At 39.7% G+C, this 22283-nt stretch overlaps 1 protein-coding gene across 3 annotated transcripts; it reads left to right on the forward strand.

Moving 5' to 3' along the window:
* The first annotated feature begins 905 nt into the window (after positions 1-905).
* PRKAR1A (protein kinase cAMP-dependent type I regulatory subunit alpha) lies at positions 906-21729 on the forward strand. Of its 3 annotated transcripts, none has more exons than XM_003931792.4 (11): positions 906-1041; positions 4443-4625; positions 11309-11479; positions 12259-12350; positions 12548-12609; positions 13432-13478; positions 14792-14950; positions 16796-16856; positions 17829-17950; positions 18852-18933; positions 19274-21729. In XM_003931792.4, the coding sequence occupies exons 2-11, from the start codon at positions 4449-4451 to the stop codon at positions 19444-19446; spliced, it is 1146 nt and encodes a 381-aa protein (XP_003931841.1). In that variant the 5' UTR covers positions 906-1041; positions 4443-4448; the 3' UTR covers positions 19447-21729. The 3 variants fall into 3 exon arrangements, with proteins under 3 accessions (XP_003931841.1, XP_074244989.1, XP_010340791.1); XM_074388888.1 differs by lacking the exon at positions 906-1041 and adding an exon at positions 1274-1475; XM_010342489.2 differs by lacking the exon at positions 906-1041 and adding an exon at positions 1303-1444.
* The last annotated feature ends 554 nt before the right edge of the window (positions 21730-22283 follow it).

Here is a 22283-nt window from a genome sequence, read left to right on the forward strand (position 1 = left end):
ACACACAGCCCTTGAAGTATACACAGTGTTACTGCGGCATATCCTAGACACTTGCACATGTGTGTACTTTGCTTTTTTGTATTGTGTTGAATCCCTATGAATTTTAAGCACACAGCCCTAGAAATTCATACAATGCATACAATATATACAGCAGCCCCAGCCAAACACTTGGATATGTGTCCCTGTTGGCCTTTCTTTATTCATTTAGAGACGTTATGCTTCTAAAACTGTACCCTGCCTCCCTTTTCTTCCTCCTCAGACAGATGCTCTGATGGTTTAAAAAAAAAAAAAAAAAAAGGCTGAAAGAGTAAAGTGGCTTTTCCTCCGAATTTCCCCCATTAGTGTAGCTTGTATGGACAGCTGCGATTTCTTGTAGGGTGACAGGGCGTTTGTGACAATCCGCATGCTCTGCACTTCTCCCTCTCTGAGGTTGGAGTGATGGGGGGGGGGGGGCACTTCAGGTTCTAGAAGGACTCGGGCCTCCTCTTGGACCCTGGCAAAGTCCTTTCCCGAGACTGCTTTCCAGAGGGACGGTGTGGGCTGCACTGATGACAGCAACCCAGGCGGGGAGAGGGGCCACGTCGGCCCAGCCGAGACTCGGCAGGGCTCAGGTTTCCAGGACCGGATGACTGGCCCGAGCCCGGGGCCGGGGCGGCGCTGTCCGGGCACAGGATGCGCGGCCCGGAGAGCGCATCCCGGGCATCCGCCCGCGCTCGGCCCCGGGGCGCAGCTGCTGCAGATCCGCGGGGGGCGCCACCTCCTCCGGGGGCTGGCAGCGGCAAGAATCTCCCCGCCCCTGCCCGGCGTCCTCGCCTGCAGGGTCTGCAGGGCGGAGGCGCCCACCCGTCATCTGAGACGCCCCACGTGGGTCGGCCGGGGAGGGGTGGAAAGGAGGGAGAAAAGGCGGAGGCGTCGAGGGAGGCGGGAGAGAGAGTGGGGTGGACAGAGGAGGGACGAGAGGGAAGCGCACGATAGCTGCGCGGAGAGGGAGCGAAGAGCAGAAGGAAGAACAGAGGCGACTGGACACCCAGAAGGGGACAGGTAAGGAGGGGATGGTGAGTAGGAAGGAGGAGAGAAATAGGCTAGGGAGAGGGCAGAAAGGAGAAGAGGCCGGAGTGAGGAAAGTGCTGTGGATAAGGGACGAGTAAGATGGAAAGAATGGCGGAAGGCGAACAATGGCAGAGTGAGGGTCCCTCCGCGAGCGACGGGGGAGGAACTGGGGGCTCTGCGCCCTTAAGGTTGCCAAGGCGACGGCTCTGGCCAGAGCGAGGCGCATTGACGTCAGCAGCCGAACGCTGATTGGCTGCGGCCAGGCCGTTTCCGGTGGAGCCGTCGCCTAGTCGCTATCGCGGAGTGGAGCTGGACTGGGAGCGTAGCGCCAAGGGAGCTCTGCACGCCGCCGCTTCGCACTCGCAGCCTCGCGCCCGCCGCCGCCCGTCCCCAGGTGAGTGGGGTCGGCCGGGGGCTTAGGCGAGGTGAGCTTCGTCGCCTCGCCGCCCGTTTGGGGGCGCTGGACCGATCCAAGATGGCGTCACGGGGAGCGACCTGCAGGGGGACGGCCGCACCCCCCTGCCCCTTCCCGGCCCGGCGGGCGCCTCCTCGCAGGCCTCACGTCCCCGGCTCCGAGTCTGCATCCCCAAGGCTGCCTGGGCGTCCTCTGTGGGGCAGGGATCCCCAGCCGCCCCGCTCTCTCCCGCTGTCCCTACCCCGCGGCGCCTGGGGCCCTGGGCCCTCCGCTGCCCTCCCCGGCCGCCTTCGCCCCCGCGCGCGGCGGCCGCCTCGCTCACCCTCCCCCATTTCCTGAAGGACAACGGTTCTATTTTACTGGGGTCCGCCATCGTTTCGCCCGCTGGTCATGGCTCTTCTTGAAAGCCGGCAGTTTTCCTCTCCACTCTGACTCCTCGTCATTGCTAGCAGTCTCCTTTCCCCTCCATAGCGGGGTGATCTTCCTCCCTCTACGCGACGGACTTAGTTGGGCCCCGCAATTTCCTTTTGTTCCCTGTCACCCACCCCCCTTTCCCGATTTTGCGCCCTGAGGCTTCCTCGCCACCACTGTGGCCTTCGGACTGGCGTAGTTTAAGGTGTCGGCTTCCCTTCTTCATTTTGTGGTCATGACCGTGGCCTACGTGAAGTGAAGGGCATTTTCCTGCCCTTCCTCGAAAATACGCGGTACCTATTAACCCCTTCAGCGCAGAGTATGTGCTGACAGCCCTCTTACTCCTTGCGAGATTCCCAGGAGATCCCGTCTTCTCAGTGGAGCAAGAAAAGCAAACACTTCCTCAAGATGACCCCAAGGAAGTCGTAACTTGGCAGATCTAAGGGGGTGCGGTCTGAATCAGGAACCATTTCTCAGAGTGTTTTTATTTCCCAGAATATAATTCTTTCGAAACAATTTTCTCACACAACTGGATTTTCAGAAGTGATAATCTTTTGCATAGAGACAATGCGGTGAAAGTTTTAAAGCAGTTAAATGTGTGTGGGGAAGGAAGGCTAGGTTGTTGGGCTCTTAAAAATACGTACACGTAAAGAATTAATCCAGGTAACTCGATTAAAAATATTAAGGCTGTGAAATTTCGTTATTCAGGGATTTGCATGGTGACTGCATTAATCTTGGGACATTTCCGTTCGTGTACTATTTTTGGTTTTTGTAATACATTAGTTGTTTCAAACAAACAACACAGTTTCACTCGTTAGGCCTCGTTCTCTCATCTCTACCAGCCAAAGACCTGATCTTAGAGTGATTAATCACTTAAATATTTTTGAAATATGACTGAATGTTTTGAAGCATGAAAGATCTGATTAATGATTGTTCTTGGTGGCCTTCAGTATTTGAAATGCAGACAATTCTACTGAAGTGGATTTTCAGATCATATGATTGCCTGACCTGGAAAAGTGGCTTGTATAAAACTGTCCTAAAGTAAATGCGCCTTTTTTTGCCTGGTTATTTCTAAAGTAGCAGCATGATTCTTTTTCCATGGCTTCTAATTTATGTGCCTATCTTGGAACCACAAACTTTCTCTTGGTCTGTTAATTGGTCTACTTGTTATTGACCTTTATGATGAAAGTTGTCAAAACAAAATGTGCAACAGTGTAGCACTTTAGAATAGCTCTTTACTCTGGTATTTCTTTCTGTAAATTCTTTTAAATTTACAGTTTCATCTCAATAGTTTGCAATGCATTATAATTGGAAAAGTCTGATTAGTATTGAATTCAGTTGCTGAGTGGAGGGGAACACTCTCTTACCTTCTAAACTTAAATGCTTAGTAATTAGGAATTGGAAGGAAAACAGTATGTGACCCTGTTGTTAAATTACTAAACTTTTTAATTTCATCTCAGTAGTTTGCAATGCATTATAATTGGAAAAGTCTGATCAGTATTGAATTCAGTTGCTGAGTGGAGGGGACCACACTCTTACCTTCTAAACTTGAATGCTTAGTAATTAGGAGTTGGAAGGAAAACAGTATGTGACCCTGTTGTTAAATTACTAAACTTTTTAATTTCAGGATAAGGTTAGCTGCTCATTATCATCTCTTTTTTTTGTTGTTGTTTGTTTGTTTGTTGTTTGTTGTTTTTTACTTCACATCAAAGTGACATAGTTTGAATCCTCTAAAATCCATTAAATGCAATTTATTCATTAAATGTAATTCATTAAATGCAATTTATCTTTTGAATCTTCATGCAAATTTGAAACTTAGGTGTTTTAACATTCTCCTGTCCAGATGAAGAAAACATTTTGACAATCCTTGGTAAGGATTTTCCCCTCCCCAACTGAGGATTTTTCTTCTTTTAGCACTAGTGTAGTAGTATTTAGGGCTGGAATCTGGCAACAGATTGTGGAATAAAAGGTTGCTTTTAAAACTCGTGAATTTTCTTGTGTGTTTTTTAAAATTTTGATTATGCTAGTAGTTGGTTAATCAGAGCCTCACTCCAGTGGTTTGCTCAGTGACATTAGGACACTCCCATGGGATAGAAGTTACATATAGAGAATGTCAGGTGTTCATTGTGCTTACTTGCTTTCAATTAGAGTTGACTTGTGTGCCCTTGTAATTCTCTTTCCTGTTTACCATTTACATACTTCCCACGTCATCATGATTTTTTTTTTTGCAAGGGAGAACTGAATGAAATTCCCTTAAGGGCCTGACTTCAGCACCCGCCTCTGCAGAGGATAGTGGCTCATACTTCCCAGGAGCCGAGGTTATTGACTCTCACTGCTATGTACAGAGCACAGATCCTGCAGCAGTAACCAAATGAAACATTTACTTGGAATAATGCTAATTCTGTACATATTTTGTTCCTTAGTCCCCACCTCCTTGTTTAAAAACAAAATCTACATAGAAAAAAAATCCCTGTGAATCAGTTGCCTAATGAATGTAGCAAGTCAAATGCCAGACTGGCATTTTGCTTCATAGTTTATACAAGCATCTGTGTGTTTTTTCTCTCAGAGAACCATGGAGTGTGGCAATACTGCCGCCAGCGAGGAGGCACGCAGCCTTCGAGAATGTGAGCTCTACGTCCAGAAGCACAACATTCAAGCACTGCTCAAAGATTCTATTGTGCAGTTGTGCACTGCTCGACCTGAGAGACCCATGGCATTCCTCAGGGAATACTTTGAGAGGTTGGAGAAGGTAAAAATAAATGTGGGGAGATGATGAGATGATTGTGACCATTGTTACATTTAATAACTGTAAAATTATTAATTAGTAGAATTTATCAGAAAATGAACCTGTATGCTAACTGTACTTGGGTAACGAAGGGTTTCCAAACAGTTCTTTGTAACTTTTAAAATTAGTGCATAAAACTAATCAGAAGTAGTCTAACAGTTCTATGAATAGGAAATTCTATAGTAATTGAAAGTAGTTAATACTTCTCCCTTTTTGAACAAAGCAGGTAAGGGTAATAAATCTTATCCCACTTTTAAAACTAGTATAATGAAACATTTGAATCTAGCTTGTGACTGATGCATCAGAATTTTTCAATTATATTAAGTCCATTTTAATGTAGAGTATATCTCTGATGAATTACTGTAGAGATAGTGAGATTGATGGTCCTCAAAAATTTTACTCCATATTATTGGTCAGGACTTGTTTCCCCTTGAAAAAAATTAATACAGTTTTTATTCTTTGCTGCTCTTTGTCCTTGCATGTAGGTCAGTGTGACCTACATATATGGCATATGCTTTTCTAATTTTCTAAGTAAAATGATAATTTTACATCAAGGACAGTGCTTCAATTCATTTCCCTCAAGAAATGATGAATTAAAATGTCTGGATCACCACATGTTTTGAATAGTGTATGTGATTTGCTTCTGTGAATCAGTGGGATAAACTTACAGATTTTCTTGTGGATGTGGGAGTTTTGAGGTGGTTCAAAATGATTTTGAATCAATTGAGGGACATTTCTCTGATATATGATTATCTAATTGTATAATAGAAATATTTGCGTTATTTTCCATTGGTTATTACAGTTTCTTATCAGCATAGTTTATTAGTAAAAGAATCTATACTAAGATTTAAAAAGTATTTGGGTAGCTCAGTGATCAGATTATTCTACTATTTTCTTTAAAAACTGATTGTTAAAATTTGTGTTTAGTACCATGATCAGAATAATTAAAAAAAAAAGAACTAGTCATCATGAATGTTGTTTTGCTGTCTTGGAATTATAATAAATATTCTGGCTTTCTCTTACTATATGCAATTTCCAAATAATGGAAGTATCGTAGAGCCAAGCCATAGATGTACCTTGTTTTGAAGTCAAGTGCGTTCCTGGAGATCTGGTTTTGAAATGGGTCACTGTAAGGTGATCCCTCTTCTTTGGACATCAATAGAAACCATCAAATGAGGGGATTAAGTTGGTGAGACATTAAGTGTGTATCTTTTTATAGGGAGTGTTGAATGTGTGGTGCTAGTTTCAAAGCTTGTAGTTGCCACAGTACTGTTGAAAACTACAAAGGTAGGAAAGCAATAAATAATTATTCAAATGGTTTCTTTGTAGATGGGATTTTTAGATTTAATATGTGTTGGTTTTTTTACCTTTTAATAATTAAAGTTACAGTTCAACATGCTTTTTACTATAATTCAGGGGTCTTTGTTGACATGTGTATATTGCTTTAGCCAGAGTTGAATATATATACCTGTACCTTTAGGTAACTAAATTTTCAACTTTTTAACAGGTTATTGTTTTATTTATTAAGTGTTAATTTGTATGTTAGTCTATTAGTCCTATCTCATGCTGCTAATAAAGACATACTGAGGCTGGGTAATTTATAAAGGAAAGAGATGTAATTGACTCACAATTCAGCATGGCTTGGGAGCCTTGGAAAACTTACAATCTTGGCAGAAGGGGTAGCAAACATGTCCTATTCACAGGGCAACAGCAAGGAGACGTGCTGAGTGAAATGGGGAAAAGTCCCTTATAGTTCCATTAGATCTCATGAGGACTCACTATCACGAGAACAGCATGAGAGTAACCCCCCCACCATGATTAAATTACCTCCATGGGGTCTCTTTCACGACACAGGGATAGTGGGAACTACTATTCAAGATGAGATTTATGTGTGGATACATCCAAACCATATCATTCCACCACGGCCTCTCCCAAATCTTATGTCTTCACGTTTGAAAACACAATCATGTCTTTTCATCAGTCCCTCAAAGTCTTAATTCATTCCAGCATTAACTCAAAAGTTCAAGTCCAAAGTTTCATCTGAGACAAGGCAAGTCCTTTCCACCTATGAGCCTATAAAATCAAAAGCAAGTTAGTTACTTCCTGGGGGTGTTAGACAGATACACTCATTTCAAGTGGGGGAAGCTGGCCAAAACAGAGGGGCTATAGACCCCATGAAAATCTGAAATCCATTGAGGCAGTAATTAAATCTTAAAGTTCCAGAATGATCTTTGACTCTTTGTCTCACATCCAGGGCACAGTGATGCAAGAGGTGATCTCCCATACCTTGAGCAGCTTCACCCCTGTGGCTTTGCAGGGTATAGCCACCCTCCTGGCTGCTTCCATGGGCTGACATTGAGTGTCTGCAGCTTTTCCAGGTGTAGAGTGCAAGCTGTTGGTGGATCTACCATCCTGGAATCTGGAGGATGGTGGCCCTCTTCTCAAGCTTCATTAGGCACTGCCCCAGTGGAGACTCTTGTGTAGGGGCACCGACCCCACATTTCCCTTCTGCACTGCCCTAGCAGAGGTTCTCCCATGAGGGCCATGCCCCTGCAGCAGATTTCTGCTTGGACATCCATCCATACATCCTCTGAAATCTGGGCGGAGGTTCCCAAACCTGAGTTCTTGACCTGTGTTTACCCACAGGCCCAGCACCATGTGTAAGCTGCCAACGCTTGGGGCTTGCACCCTCTGAAGCAATGGCCAGAGCTATACCTTGGGCCATTTTAGCCAAGACTGGAGCTGAAGCATCTGGGACGCAGGGTACCATGTCCTGAGGCTGCATAGTACAGGAGTCCCTGAGCATGGCCCTGGAAACCATTTTTCCCTCCTGGGCCTCTGGGCCTGTGATGGGAGGGGCTGTCCTGAAGGTCTCTGACTTGTCCTGGAGACATTTTCCCCATTGTCTTGGTGATTAACATTTGGCTCCTCATTACTTACGTAAATTTCTGCAGCAGGCTTGAATTTCTCCCCAGAAAATGAGGTTTTTTTTTTTTTTTTTTTTTTTTCTGTTGTCAGGCTGCAAATTTTCCAAATGTCTATGCTCTGCTTCCTCTTGAATGCTTTGCTGCTTAGAAATGTCTTCTGCCAGATACCCCAGATCATCTCTCTCAAGTTCAAAGTTCCACAGATCTCTAGGGCAGGGCCAAAATGCTGCCAGTCTCTGCATAGCCAGAGTCACCTTTACTCCAGTCCTAAACAAGTTCCTCATCTCCATCTGAGACCACCTTAGCCTGGACTTCATTGTCCATATCAGTATCAGCATTTTGGTCAAAGCCATACAAGTCTCTAGAAGTTCCTATCTTTCCCACATCTTCCTGTCTTCTGAACCCTCCTAGTTTTAGGAAGTTCTAAACTCTCCCACATCTTTCTGTCTTCTGAGCCCTCCAAGCTGTTCCAGCCTTTTCCTGTTACCCAGTTCCAAAGTTGCTTCCACATTTTTGGGTATCTTTATAGCAACACCCCACTCTCTGTGGTACCAGTTTACTGTATTAGTCTGTTCTCATTCTCCTAATAAAGACATACCCAGGACTGGGTAATTTATAAAGGAAAGCAGTTTGACTCACAGTTCTGCATGGTTGCGGAGGCCTTAGGAAATACAATCATGGCGGAAGGGGAAACAAACACATGAATCTTCATATGGCAGCAGCAAGGGGAAGGGTCAAGCAAAAGGGGGAAAAGCCCCACAAAACCATCAAGGAACTCAAGAAAACTCACTATTATGAGAACAGCATGGAGGTAACCACTCCTATGATTAAATTACCTCCCACCAAGCCCCTTGCACATCACATGGGGATTATGGGAACTACAAGATGAGATTTGGGTGGGACACAGCCAAACCATATCAGTCTGAAAATACAGTCACATTCTCATCACCTTCCTCATTACTGAGGGGGCTGTGTTTCTGTTATCTTCAACTACTCTGTAAGAAATGTACCCAAAACTCTGACAGTTGGTTTTTTGAAAGCTTCTGCATTTTAATTTAGTCATCTGGAATTTGAGTTGTCTTTTATATTTATTAGAACCTTAACCAATAACTGTGACCTTGTGTCTGCTGTGTCAGGTGTTATGTGAAGCACTTTATATACGTACATACTTGTTATTTCAAATGTATGAGGTAGGTGATGATCAGCATTTTACAGACATAGCAGGTAAAACTGAAAGTAAGTAATGTGGCTGTGGTCATACATTGTAGTCATCAGCTTTTGCTGGAGCAACATATAACCCCTACATTTCAATGGTTACTACACAGACCAGTCATGTGCAGCTTAGCCTGTGTTGTGTTCTTGACACCACATATCTTGTTCTGGGTCTGAGCAGAAGGAGCAGCCCTATGTAGGGCATGCTGTTCTCAAAGCAGAGGGAGGGCAGAAGCTCAAGGTGGACAGAGCCAAACCACACAGGCAAGCATGGTATGGCATGTCCACTCACATTCCATGGCCAGAGCAAGTTCTGTGGCCAAGCCTAAGTCACTGGGGTGGGAAGTATACTTTACCCACAGGGAAGAGTGACAGAAACAGGGAGGGAACAAATAATCGTGAAAACATAGTCAGTAGTGGACACAGAACTTGAACTTCAGAGTCAAGAGCATCATTAACCAGTAAGTAAACTGGGAGGTTTTTTTCTAATTTTTAATTTTTATTGATACATAACATTTGTATGTTTTTATGGAGTACATGTGATATTACATGCATAGAATGTGTCATGATCAAGTTGAGGTATTTAGGTTATTTATCACTTCACTTAAGAGCTGAGGAGGAAGGAGACTGATAGCAGGATGACAACAGCAAGAGAAAGGATATAAAAATGCAGTGTATGCTAGAAAACTGATAGATGATCTGAGTAATGGCTCTGAGTCGTCAGGTTGTATTCAGATTGCAGTTTTTAAAAGACTCGCTAGAATCCGTAAGACAATGCTAAAATCAAAATGCTTTTGTTACTTCAAAATCTTAAAAGTTCAGTGAAGTAGAATACAGTCCCAAATGAGATGTTATTTGTGACATTTTCTGTGAAATTTTTGTGAAATATCAGTGACAAATCTCAGGGGAAAAATTTGTGTTTTCATTTATATTCTTAAAGAGAGTGTGTGTGTGTGTGTGTGTGTGTGTGTGTGTGTGTGTGTGTTTTACTTTTTTGAGACAGGATCTCACTCTGTTGTCCAGACCTGAGTGCAGTGGTGCAATCATGGCTCACTGCAGTCTTTACCTTCTGCGCTCGGGTGGTCCTCCTGCCTTAGCCTCCCAAGTAGCTGGGATTACAGGTGCTTGCCACCATGCCCAACTAATTTTTATTTTTATTATTTTTTTTAAAGACGAGGTTTCATAATGTTGTTGCCCAGGTGGGTCTCAAACTCCTGGGCTCAAGTGATCTGCCCCCTTCTTGCTCCCAAAGTGTTGGGCTTACAGGTGTGAGCCACTGCACCCAGTCATACACTCTTAAACTTTAAACTTGTGGGAGACTTGAGTTTTATAGTTCTGTGTTAATGTGAAATGGGAAACCTTACTGGATAACCAGAATTAACATGAAATGAATTTTCAAAAAACCGTGTTTTAAAATGTAGGTTACATATTCACATATTTCAAAGTTGTACAGGTACAAAAGGGCATAAGAATGAAAGGGCTCCCTCCCACGCCATTGCTTTTCTTGAATGCTACCAGTGTTCTGGAGATTAATACGTGGGCACTTGCAGACAAATTTATATTTAAAAGGGAACTAATGGGTCAAATGAATGAGAAAGTAGAAGGTAACACATTTTTATTTTTTACCTTTCCTTCAGGCATAACAACTAATTCTTTAGTATAGATCTGAGAGGACTTTGTTTTTAAGACTCTAGATGTGGGGGAAAAAAAAAAAAGAATGTTTAATATGAATTGGTTCAATGAGTAGTTTTTAAAAGCAAGTAAACTCTTTTTTTTTCTTTTAACTTTGAGTTTAAACCTTGATCACAAAGAATGATCCTAGCTCTGCTGGGAAAAGTATTATAGACAGGATCTTATTTAAATTCATGGTTACCATCACATCATTTCATTATTTGTTTTTATTTGGAATCAGACCGAAATGTGAAATCAACAGGCTCAGGACCCTCTCCTGTTTGTTTTTATATTCCTGTTGCCTAGCGTAGGACTTGGCATGGCAGAACCAGAAAATGCTTATTGAGTTAATGAAATAACTCAGTAATCTAGACATTCTTGGGTCACTGTTGTGCTTGAATTGTTTTTCCTGGATAACATTTCTCTTGGCTGGGAGGGTCTCTTGCTATCTCCAGTAGCATCAAAAAACCCCCATTTTCAGGATTTTGTCTTGCATTGTGTTACTGTTGTGTGCATCACAAATCATTGTTGTCAAGACATTATAATGAATATCTAAAATTTGTTACTCACATGTTATGTGTCCTTGTACTAATGGCTTTTGCTCATTATAATAAAGTATAGCATCTGTTATCTGAGGTAAATTATCTTGAGAATGTTTCTTTTCAAACGTTACTGTCTCTTTTTTTTTTCCCATTGGGAATTGGTCTTTTCCTCTTAACTTACATTGGTAATGGAAGAAGAGATTGGAAGTGACTGAGATGGACTATCATTAGAATATGAGAATACCAGCTTTACATTCTAAAGGATCTCATTTTTTAAACTCATAATTTCTTTCAGGAGGAGGCAAAACAGATTCAGAATCTGCAGAAAGCAGGCACTCGTACAGACTCAAGGGAGGATGAAATCTCTCCTCCTCCACCCAACCCAGTGGTTAAAGGTCGGAGGCGACGAGGTGCTATCAGCGCTGAGGTCTATACAGAGGAAGATGCCGCCTCGTATGTTAGAAAGGTAGTTTTGATATTTGAACATCGGGGGGATGCTCTTGGGACCCACTTGGTGGTCATCTGTTGTTCTTTGATGAATGAATTGTAACATCCATCCTTTATAGTTCGTGGGTACTGGAAAACAGGTTTCTGTAATAGCATGCTGTCAGAGGAAATAACTAATAATGATTATAAACTAGTGAATAATTGCATTTTGGGGTTTGTTATTTCCCTGTTGTTTTACAGTAGAAGAGGCGGGCATTATTTCTTTTTCTCTTGAATCACGGTGTCCATTTTTTGCTATCCTGTAAGTCATGTTGTAGCTTTTAACATTTTATTCTGTGAGCCTCATTTGTCCTATATTCTCCTCTTCCTTAGAGCTAGGCTGCTATTTTGAGTTATGCTATTAGCCTTAAGGGGAACAGCATTGTCCTGGCACTTGAGGCTTGTGAAACTAATAGATCACAGATTTTAAAATGACTAATTATTATAAAATACTTAGTTTTGCCACAGAATAATGACCTTGGTCAAGGTGTTTGGTTTGTTTCTTTGGTTGTTAACTGGGAACCAAGTACCAGACTTTATATTTAGGCCTGTCTGTAGGCAAGGGGATTAATTAGTCAATATTTGTTGAGTATTTTATGGATCAAAGATAGTACAAGTGTGTTGTAGTGAAAATATTTTACTCAAAACAGTCTTGTTTAAATACCATAATGTGATTTGACATTTAATTGAAAAGCAGATTGCAAACATGAAATGTTTTTGGTTTACGGAATTGTCATTTGACCTTCAATTCTTTTCTAGGTTATACCAAAAGATTACAAGACAATGGCTGCTTTAGCCAAAGCTATCGAAAAGAATGTGCTGTTTTCACATCTCGATGATAATGAGAGAAGGTAGGACAGGCTCTTTCTTACACTATTTTTCCAGTAAGGGTGGGTGTGATCCCAAGTTATTTTCAACACTTCTTGCAAGTTTTAGGGCTCTTAATTATTGTTCACCAGATGACATTCAGAGGTCTTTTTAAGCTTAATGTTTGAAATTTATGGAGGAGGCATGTGAAATATAACTTGAGGCCTTCTCTCTCTTCCAGTGATATTTTTGATGCCATGTTTCCAGTCTCCTTTATTGCAGGAGAGACTGTTATTCAGCAAGGTAAGGGCTTCTGTAGCATGCAGTATTGTTATGGGAGAGGAGGCAAGACTGGAGGATTTTTTTGGTTTTGTTTTATTGAATTTGTTTTCTTCTTTGATCCAACCACTTTTTTTTTTTTCTGTTACACGATTGGATTTTTCTACTTTCTTTTAAATTAAAATTTTCTGAGCTGAAAAGAATACTTCATTGGAAACTAGTATTTTTGATACAGTTTTGTTTATAATTTAAAGGAAATGTCTACATTTTTTATTTTGAATGTTGTATAGAATTTCAGAATCATATGTATCTCATTTGTCCTTTATATTGATTATTAACCACTTTTAAAGTAAGAAATAAACACCTACATTCTTCATTGTGTAGTCCTATTAAAAAGGTTCTAGGGTTTCTATAAATTCTTACTTTTGCCTGTATAGACTAACATGGATCTTTTTGACTATCTTCCTCTTTCTATTTTCTTACTCTTGACGTTTTATGAGTTGTTATATATTCCCATTTTGTGGCAACCTGATAATTTGCTCTTAACTATTTGTGCTGTTTCTAATGTCCTTGTTATAGATGCCATAGCAGTTAATAACTTTGTACACTCATGCCCTTAAACATTTTTTCAGAGGTATTCTTCACCATGAGATGACTAAAAAAAATTTGATTAGTTCTATGACTTTTAAAATATATTGCTTTTCTTTCCCCAGGAGATTGTGTTAGTTTGTAACACACTCTTCTCTCACAGTACCACTATAAAACAAGTTTATTATTTTGTATTAATTTTGATAATTTTGTTTCTTTAATTTGTAATATGCTCCTAACTTTTTTACCCTCTTTTAGGTGATGAAGGAGATAACTTCTATGTGATTGATCAAGGAGAGATGGATGTAAGATTTAATAATACCAAAAATATGTTAATCTTAAAAGCCAGTATATCGATTTTTATTGCCTCTGAGCAATAAGAATAGTGTTTTTGAAGGATCATTATATCCCTTGTATGTCAGATTTTATTCACACCCTTTGCCAAGTATTTTTATGACACAGAGAAACTTTTTAAAGTCAATTTTTTGTTCAGAACTTTTGCTGGAGTAGTGGTTAAGAAGTGTGTGTAACTGGGCGCAATGGCCCATGCCTATAATACTAGCACTTCGGGAGATCAAGGCAGGAGGATTGTTTAAGCCCAGGAGTTCAAGACCAGCCTGGGCAACAAAGTGAGACCTCAAGTCTTAAAAAAAAAAAAAAAAAAAAAAAAGAGAGTAGACCCAGCCATTAGCTAGCAGACTTAATACAGCCTTTTTTTTTTTTTTTTTTTTGAGACAGAGTCTTGCTCTGTTGCCTGGGCTAGAGTGCAGTGGCGTTATCTTGGCCCACTGCAACCTCTGCCTTCCAGGTTCAAGCAGTTCTCCTCCCTCAGCCTCCCAAGTAGCTGGGATTACAGGTGCCCACCACGACACCTGGCTAAGTTTTGTATTTTTAATAGAGATGGGGTTTCACCATGTTGGCCAGGCTTGTCTCGAACTCCTGACCTTGTGGTATCCCCCTCCTTGGCCTCCCAAAGTGCTGAGATTACAGACATGAGCCACTGCTCCTGGCCTAATAGAGGTTTCTTATTCACAAATGAAATGGGGACATTAATAGCATTGATTTTTTAGTATTATTAGGAAATTCAGTGACCTAAGGCAAGTAAAATGCTTAGCATAGTGCTCAGCAGAGTTTTCTAAATCAGGTGTCCCCAAACTACGGCCCACGGGCCGCATGTGGCCCCCTGAGGCCATTTATCCGGCCCCTGTCGCACTTCAGGAAGGGGCACCTCTTTCATTGGTGGTCAGTGAGAGGAGCACAGTATGTGACAGCCCTCCAATGGTCTGAGGGACAGTGAACTGGCCCCCTGTGTAAAAAGTTTGGGGATGCCTCCTCTAAATATATATGACTGGTATTAGTGCTGAGCCAACCTTTTTCCCTTACATCCTTATAGAGTGCTTTTTTCTTACCAGATAATTAAATCAGGTAAATTATAGAGACACTTATTTAACCCATCAGAAATCGATTATTATTCTCTGATGAGTACTGAAAACATAATATATTCTGTTTTTTAAAACAAAGTTCAAGATTGTGATCTTTTAAAAAGCTTTGAGGGTTTTTAACATTTATGTGTTTGTGTATCTAGAAAAAAACTTTTTTGCTGTCACTTGCGTTTCAGGTCTATGTCAACAATGAATGGGCAACCAGTGTTGGGGAAGGAGGGAGCTTTGGAGAACTTGCTTTGATTTATGGAACACCTAGAGCAGCCACTGTCAAAGCAAAGACAAATGTGAAATTGTGGGGTATCGACCGAGACAGCTATAGAAGAATCCTCATGGTAAGAGACCATAGTGTTTGAGAGTGTGATTTAGAATTCTCATCTGTGTAACTCATGTTTGAATATTACCAAATTAAAATGAGAATGTTTCTTATAATGAGAAAATACTTTGCATTAAGCCCAGCTTAGCATTATTCATTATGCCATTTTAGACGGTCATACTTTAGAACAAAAGCTTGGGAAACAAGATCTGGTGTATATGTGCCGGTCAGCTCATATTTGGAAATCTATCCATTTGCTGGTAGGCACTTCTTAATTTACCTAATTTTACCCATCACGGATAACCGGATAGGTGCTGCTTTTAAGTACCTAAAGTTATTTGGGGCGATTCAGACGTAATCAGCTTCCCTAACCTGTGAAAGTGGGTTATCAGTAATGCATATGTATGTCACGTCCCTGCTTGTTAAAGGAATAAACAAACTAATTGGAACATTCTGGTGATAACAGTCTTTCGGAGAACTTTGTGGTAAACTTATAGAATAACTTTGGATGTTTAAGTCCCAGCCAATGCATTGGTCATTTTGAATGGTTTTCTTAAATTTGTGCAATGTCCATCTGACCATTTGAAAATGTACAGTCTGATGTACTTTGAAATTTTTCTGCATTTGGGATATATATATAGATTAGATTAGATAGATAGTCATATCCTTTGCAGCAACACAGAACTAGAGACTATTTTTCTAAGCAAAATAACACAGGAACAGAAAACCAAACCGCATGTTCTCACTTACAAGTGGGAGCTAAACAATGTGAACACATGGAGACGAGATGAGGAACAATCGACACTGGGGCCTACTTGAGGGTGGAGTGTGGGAAGAGGGAGAAGATCAGGAAAAATACCTCTTGTGTACTTTGCTTATTACCTGGGTGACAAAATTATTTGAACACCAAATCCCCGTGACACCCAGTTTATCTATATACCCTGAGCTTGGAGAGGGGGAAGCTTATGGCAAAGATAAGTCTAAATTTTAGAAAGATTGGTTTTGAAGTGATGTGACAGTATACTGAAGAAGAAATTGACCGTACTGTTCTGATTTCCTCTGCAGGAATACTGTTAGTAAAAAGAAATGTAGAGTGTTTACAGCTTTAGCTCATTGCCAAAGACGAGTAGGACCTGGAACTATTGGTTTGAAATAAAATATTTTACTTTCTCATAATGGGCCTGAAAGGCAGTTAGGGCCTCACAGTGCGTTGGCTTTGTAGACAGGAATTAGGAACTGTAGATATGGGGTAAAATATCTATACATCTAGGTAGGGGAGGGTATGGTCCTTTTTTAAGAATAAAGAAATGTCAGTTTTATAGGTAAGAAGCCAAAACTATTGGAGGAATCTGCATCTAAATATTAGTGTTGAAAAGGAAGAACACTAGGATTAATGGTATTTAAATGAAGACCTAGATCAATTTTGTGAGAAAATATTTTCAGAGATAAATTGAGTTGGCAGTGGTGCAAAATCAGTTTGAGAGTAAACATGGAAACTGTGCATTGGTATAAAGTGTGTGGGAAAATATCTTGGGTGATACACTCAAGCATAAACTGGTATTTCTACTGTATTTGGAAGTTGGGAAATGCTTTGTGAAATATGTCAACATTATTGGTTACAAATGCTGGGAATTGGGCTTAATATTGGCAGAAAATATAAATCACAAGAATGTCATTTTATATCGTTCATTACCTGTAAAATAAAAATGAATTAGTTAAAATTAAGTTTTCTTCATTAACAAAAAGCAGCAACAAGCTTTGACTTTCTGGTTTTAAAATCTGTATGAGACTTAATATTTATTCCATAGTATTATGTGGTGATAATTGCATGTCTTGGGAATATCACTTTTGTTTTTGTTTTTAGGGAAGCACACTGAGAAAGCGGAAGATGTATGAGGAATTCCTTAGTAAAGTCTCTATTTTAGGTGAGTTGTAAAGTGTGTTGACTGCTAGTATATGAAATACCCCTGAATTAGAATTGGTTGGACTTGGGAAAAGCCTTCTGAAAGTATCAATGCTACTCCTCCCGCCTTAAGAGAAAGAAGGACTGAAAGTCCTTCAGACTGTGGACATTCAGTTATTTTCTCTCTGACTTCTGTCTCTCTTGTTCTATCATTGAATTGATTGGTTCAGAAAAGTGAGTACTTCCAAGAATACGTTTCCTCTGTGGAAAGATTAGGTGTCATTTGCTGGCATCCTCTGAAAACATGCCAGAAGTTTGTTGAAACTTAGAGTAAAGCAGATTAATTGAAAATATTCTTTTGTGCCTTTCGTTATGTGGACTTGGAGATGTTGTTAGCACCTGTTCTTCACGAAGGGGGAATGGGGATTTTTATAAGGTAATAGGCTTCCCATTGTTTCTTAAAGTTAATTGTCTGCCCCCACCTCCATTTGTCTTTTCTTTGAATTGGTTACATTTACTTCGTGTTTGGATCTCAGTTTGGGCTTTGGGAATAAAAGTTATTTTCTAGTTCTTGTTTCATAAAGTAAACCGAGGATTTAAGTAGATTAAATTATTTCGATGAAACTTTGGAATGCTATGGATGGGGAAACTATGACTTTTGAGTATTGTAGTTGTAGGTTTGATTTGCACTGATGGCAGTCTTCAGGAATACTTAATAATTACATTTTCTTACTGCTTTGCCATTGGGTACAGTTGGTGTAAATTGACCTGGCCACTGGTCTACTACTGAAGTAAGGATCTAAGGGCTATCTGCAGGTAATATGAGAGTCCTGCTCAGACTAGAGGTAATTGAAGACAGGTACCATGTTTAATCTGAGACACTACTAGAATGTTGAACGGGCATGGTCGTTTGGTTGAATCTCTTTATACTTTCTTTTTACCTTTATAATAGCACCAAATAATACAGAACAATCTTTTGATTCTTGTCTTTTAGAGTCTCTGGACAAGTGGGAACGTCTTACAGTAGCTGATGCATTGGAGCCAGTGCAGTTTGAAGATGGGCAGAAGATTGTGGTGCAGGGAGAACCGGGGGATGAGTTCTTCATTATTTTAGAGGTAAAGAACGTGGAATTTGATACTTTAAAAAGTTGTACACTCTAAGAGGGAAAGAGTGGGCTAATTCTGAATTACAGCTTTAGTTTTTAAGAATACCTGACAATTTTATTTTTAAATTATCTTTTACTTTGAAATGCTGTTGTTTGGTTTTCTGCCAGGTCACTACATTTTTAAATGAGTTTGAGTCAGAATTCTTGAAGGGCCCTAGACATGAATAGCCAAATTCTGAAAGCCATTTAACATAACATACTGTGATGATTCTGTACTATCCTTGTTAAAATGCAAGTATTTGGGCTATTTGGCAAATAAGGATTAAAGGTAATTATTTAAATTTGAAAAATTCCTGTATTTTTATATCTCCACATTCCATGGAAATGTATAGCAGATACTCTTGCTTGCCAAGCAGATTTACGTGACAGATTTCTATGAATGTGGCTCCATATTTGCTAATTGATTTTATTTAAACCAGGGTCAGGAAACTGTAAAGGGCCAGGTGGTAAGTTAAGCTTTGTGGACCCTTTGCCATAGTGCAAAAGCAGCCACAAATAATATGTAAATGAATGGATGTGGTATTCCAATAAAGTTTTATTTGCAAAAGAGACCGCGAGCTTGGATTTAGCCCTTCCTCTACAGTTTGCTAACCCAAGTCTGCAACCTTTAAGCACCTTAGCTTAATAAGAAGAACCTTGATAGCAGGAGATGCTGATAAAATAGAAATTGAAACTCATGTGGTGACTGACTTTAAAGTCATTTTTTTATCTCATGCGCACATAAGTTGAAATAACTACTGAATTGTTCCCTCCTCCCCATTTTTGCAAGGTAGCTAAAATTGCATAGGATGTTTAAGATGCCACCCTGGGTTTGAGAGTGTTTGTTTAGCTTTTTGGTGATTTTATTGTAGGGATCAGCTGCTGTGCTACAACGTCGGTCAGAAAATGAAGAGTTTGTTGAAGTGGGAAGATTGGGTCCTTCTGATTATTTTGGTATGTGTGAATTCCCTCACAACAAATAGATGGTTTCTTTAAGTCAACTCAGTGAGATATTGTAGTCTTCCATAGTCTTGTCTTCTCCTGACTTTTGTTTGTTAATTGCAGTCTCTTTTGGCTCTGAGGGATACAATGTGAGATTTTTGATCTTTACTCAGTTAACGAAATTATTGTCTCATATCTACTAGTTTGTTTTTTAAGTGTAGATGTGGTGTGCCCTGTACTAAGTTATTAGAGAAATAAATATTTGTGTTCTTTCTCAGAAGTGCACTGCTTTAAGGAAATGTTTTTCATAGAAGTTAGCCCGTCCTTACCCTTCCTCTGCTCCTTTCTCCAGGTGAAATCGCACTACTGATGAATCGTCCTCGTGCTGCCACCGTCGTTGCTCGTGGCCCCTTGAAGTGCGTTAAGCTGGACCGACCTAGATTTGAACGTGTTCTTGGCCCATGCTCAGACATCCTCAAACGAAACATCCAGCAGTACAACAGTTTTGTGTCACTGTCTGTCTGAAATCTGCCTCCTGTGCCTCCCTTTTCTCCTCTCCCCAATCCATGCTTCACTCATGCAGACTGCTTTATTTTCCCTACTTGCAGCGCCAAGTGGCCACTGGCATCGCAGCTTACTGTCTGTTTATATATTGAAAGTTGCTTTTATTGCACCATTTTCAATTTGGAGCATTAACTAAATGCTCGTACACAGTTAAATAAATAGAAAGAGTTCTATGGAGACTTTGCTGTTACTGCTTCTCTTTGTGCAGTGTTAGTATTCAACCTGGGCAGTGAGTGCCGTGCTTTTTGGTGAGGGCAGATCCCAGCACCTATTGAATTACCATAGAGTAATGATGTAACAGTGCAAGATTTTTTTTTTTAAGTGACGTAATTTTCCACTTATAAGCATAGACTGTGGCCATACATGCTGTATTTCTTTGTAGAATAAATGGTTTCTCATTAAGCTCTAAAGATTAGGGAAAATGGATATAGAAAATCTTAGTCTAGTAGAAAGACATCTGCCTGTAATTAAACTAATTTAAGGGTGCAAAAATGCCCATTTTTGCTAATCAATGGGTTGTGATTGGTTCAATTTTTTTTTTCATTTTTAACCAGAATTTTTGTTTGCCAAGCTAATCTGCCTGGTTTTATTTATATCTTGTTAATGTTTCTTCTCCAATTCTGGAATACTTTTAGGTGTGGCTATCTATACCTGCCTTTTAAGTTTGAAACTAAATCACAGACTATAAATACTGGGTTAGTATTTGGCTACATCTGCCTCGGCTTACAAATTTGGATTAGGCCTTTATCCAGCTAGTGCCAAATATTGATCAGATGCTGAATTGAGAATAAGAATTTGAGGTCTACAATCTTGGTTATTAATTTAGAACTTTGGTTAAAGTATGTCCTTCAGTTCACTTCAGCGTAATCTCCTATGCTCATTAAACCGATTCCAGGAGATTGGATTTGCTGTGACTAGATACAGATGGAGCAAATGTCCTAACAGAGAAATAGGTGATGCTGCTGCAGGGAGAAATGCCAGGAGGACAAAGTTGAGTGTCGGGAATTTTCCCTGTGAAACTCACTGGGGCATGAGATTTTGGAAGAAGTTTTTTACTTTGGTTTAGTCTTTTTTTTTTCTTCCTTTTTATTTCAGCTAGAATTTCTGGTGGGTCGATGGTAGGGTATAATGTGTCTGTGTTGTTTCACCTTGGTCTAAAAGGCTGTCCTGCTGAAAGTCCTGCTTTCCTATCTAGCGTTTATTTCTCTGGCAAACTTTTTTCTTTTTTTTTTTTTTTTAATTAAACTTATGTATTGAGTCTTAACTGTATTTCAGTATTTTCCAGCCTTATGTGTTACATTATTCCAATGATACCCAACAGTTTATTTTTACTATTTTTTTAAACAAAATTTCACAGTTCTGTAATGTAGGCACTTTTATTTTCATTGTGATTTATATATAAGGTAATGTAGGGTTATGTTTGGGAGTGACTGCAAGCATTTTTCCATCTGTGTGCAACTGACTCTTATTATTGATCTCCTCTCCTGCCCTTTCCCAGGTAATTTAAATGAGGTCGGGTAGATTTTTTTCCATAGATTTGAAAAACTTTTAGGTTGTTACCAAGTATGAAGTACAAATCTGGGGAAGAGGTTTTATTTACATTTTAGGGTGGGTAAGAAAGCCACCGTGTTACAAATTTTTTAATTTCCAAACTCTATATTAAATGAGGGTTTTCTGATCTGTACTTTGTGTTTAGCTGCCTTTTTACATTTAAAAAATTAAAATTAAAAATTATGTTCTTACAAGCGTAAAGCTTGATTTGATCTTTGTTTAAATGCCAAAATGTACTTAAATGAATTATTTAGAATGCCATAAAATTGCAGTTTCATGTGTGTATATAATCATGCTCATGTATATTTAGATACATATAATGCTTTCTAAATGAGTTTTACTCTTTAATCATTTGGCTTGCTGTAGTTTTTAATTAAAAAAGTTAAAGATAAGTCTACATTAAACAATGATCACATCGAAAGCTTTATCTTTGTGTAATCTAAGTATATGTGAGAAATCACAGTTGGCATAATTTGTCTTAGTTGATATTCAGGGCTTTAAAAGTCATTGTTTCTGGGCTTGGTAAGTGAATTTATGAGATTTACTGCTCTAGAAAGTATAGATGGCCAAAGGACCGTTTTGTATTGTTTCCTGATTACCAGTCTGATTATACCATGTGTGCTAATATACTCTTTTTGTTTTAGATTGTCTTAACGGTAGGTCAAGTAATAAAAAGAGATGAAATAATTTAAATTCTTAAATGAATCAGTTTTTCTTCCCTTTCTCCTTTCTGTCTTTCCTCTCTCTGTCCTTCCCCAAAAGTCTACTCCGGTGGGCAGAAATAAAAAGGGAAGGTGAATTATGGGATCAGTGTTTTGAAAGAGTAATGTTTATTTTCAGTGCTTTTCAGTTTGTCATAGAAGGGATCTCAAAATCTTGCTTAAAGGGTAATTGAGATGTAGCAGATTTATTTACTGAATCATGGAAGGAAAAAAATTCAGTCAAAAGCTAAAGATTTCCTTTTTATTGAAGACAGATTGGTTCTGTGGCCTTGGAATTTTCCCAGACTTAATGGAGGAACATCATTTCTGGATTAGCATACTCTTTGGTTTAAATTTAATACATACGTTTAATGCTACTTAAGGATACTTATACATTTTTCGTATATACAGCCTTAATTTCTGATGCTTTTTCCTTAAGTTTCTGAGGAGTGAGATGATTAAGTTGTATTCATTAGTATATTGGTATTTCTTCACATTCAGTGAAGTTGGAGATATGTTGTATGTTAGAAGAGCATTCTTTAATTT

Source organism: Saimiri boliviensis, chromosome 17 (assembly GCF_048565385.1).
Source record: "Saimiri boliviensis isolate mSaiBol1 chromosome 17, mSaiBol1.pri, whole genome shotgun sequence".
In the NCBI taxonomy this organism is placed as follows: Eukaryota; Metazoa; Chordata; class Mammalia; order Primates; family Cebidae; genus Saimiri; species Saimiri boliviensis.

Coding starts and splice junctions, on each gene's coding strand:
- PRKAR1A (XM_003931792.4), top strand. CDS start 4,449: ATGGAGTGTGGCAATACTGCCGCCAGCGAGGAGGCACGCAGCCTTCGA. Junction 12,351..12,547: donor CTCGATGATAATGAGAGAAG/GTAGGACAGGCT, acceptor TCTCTCTTCCAG/TGATATTTTTGATGCCATGT. Junction 12,610..13,431: donor AGAGACTGTTATTCAGCAAG/GTAAGGGCTTCT, acceptor ACCCTCTTTTAG/GTGATGAAGGAGATAACTTC.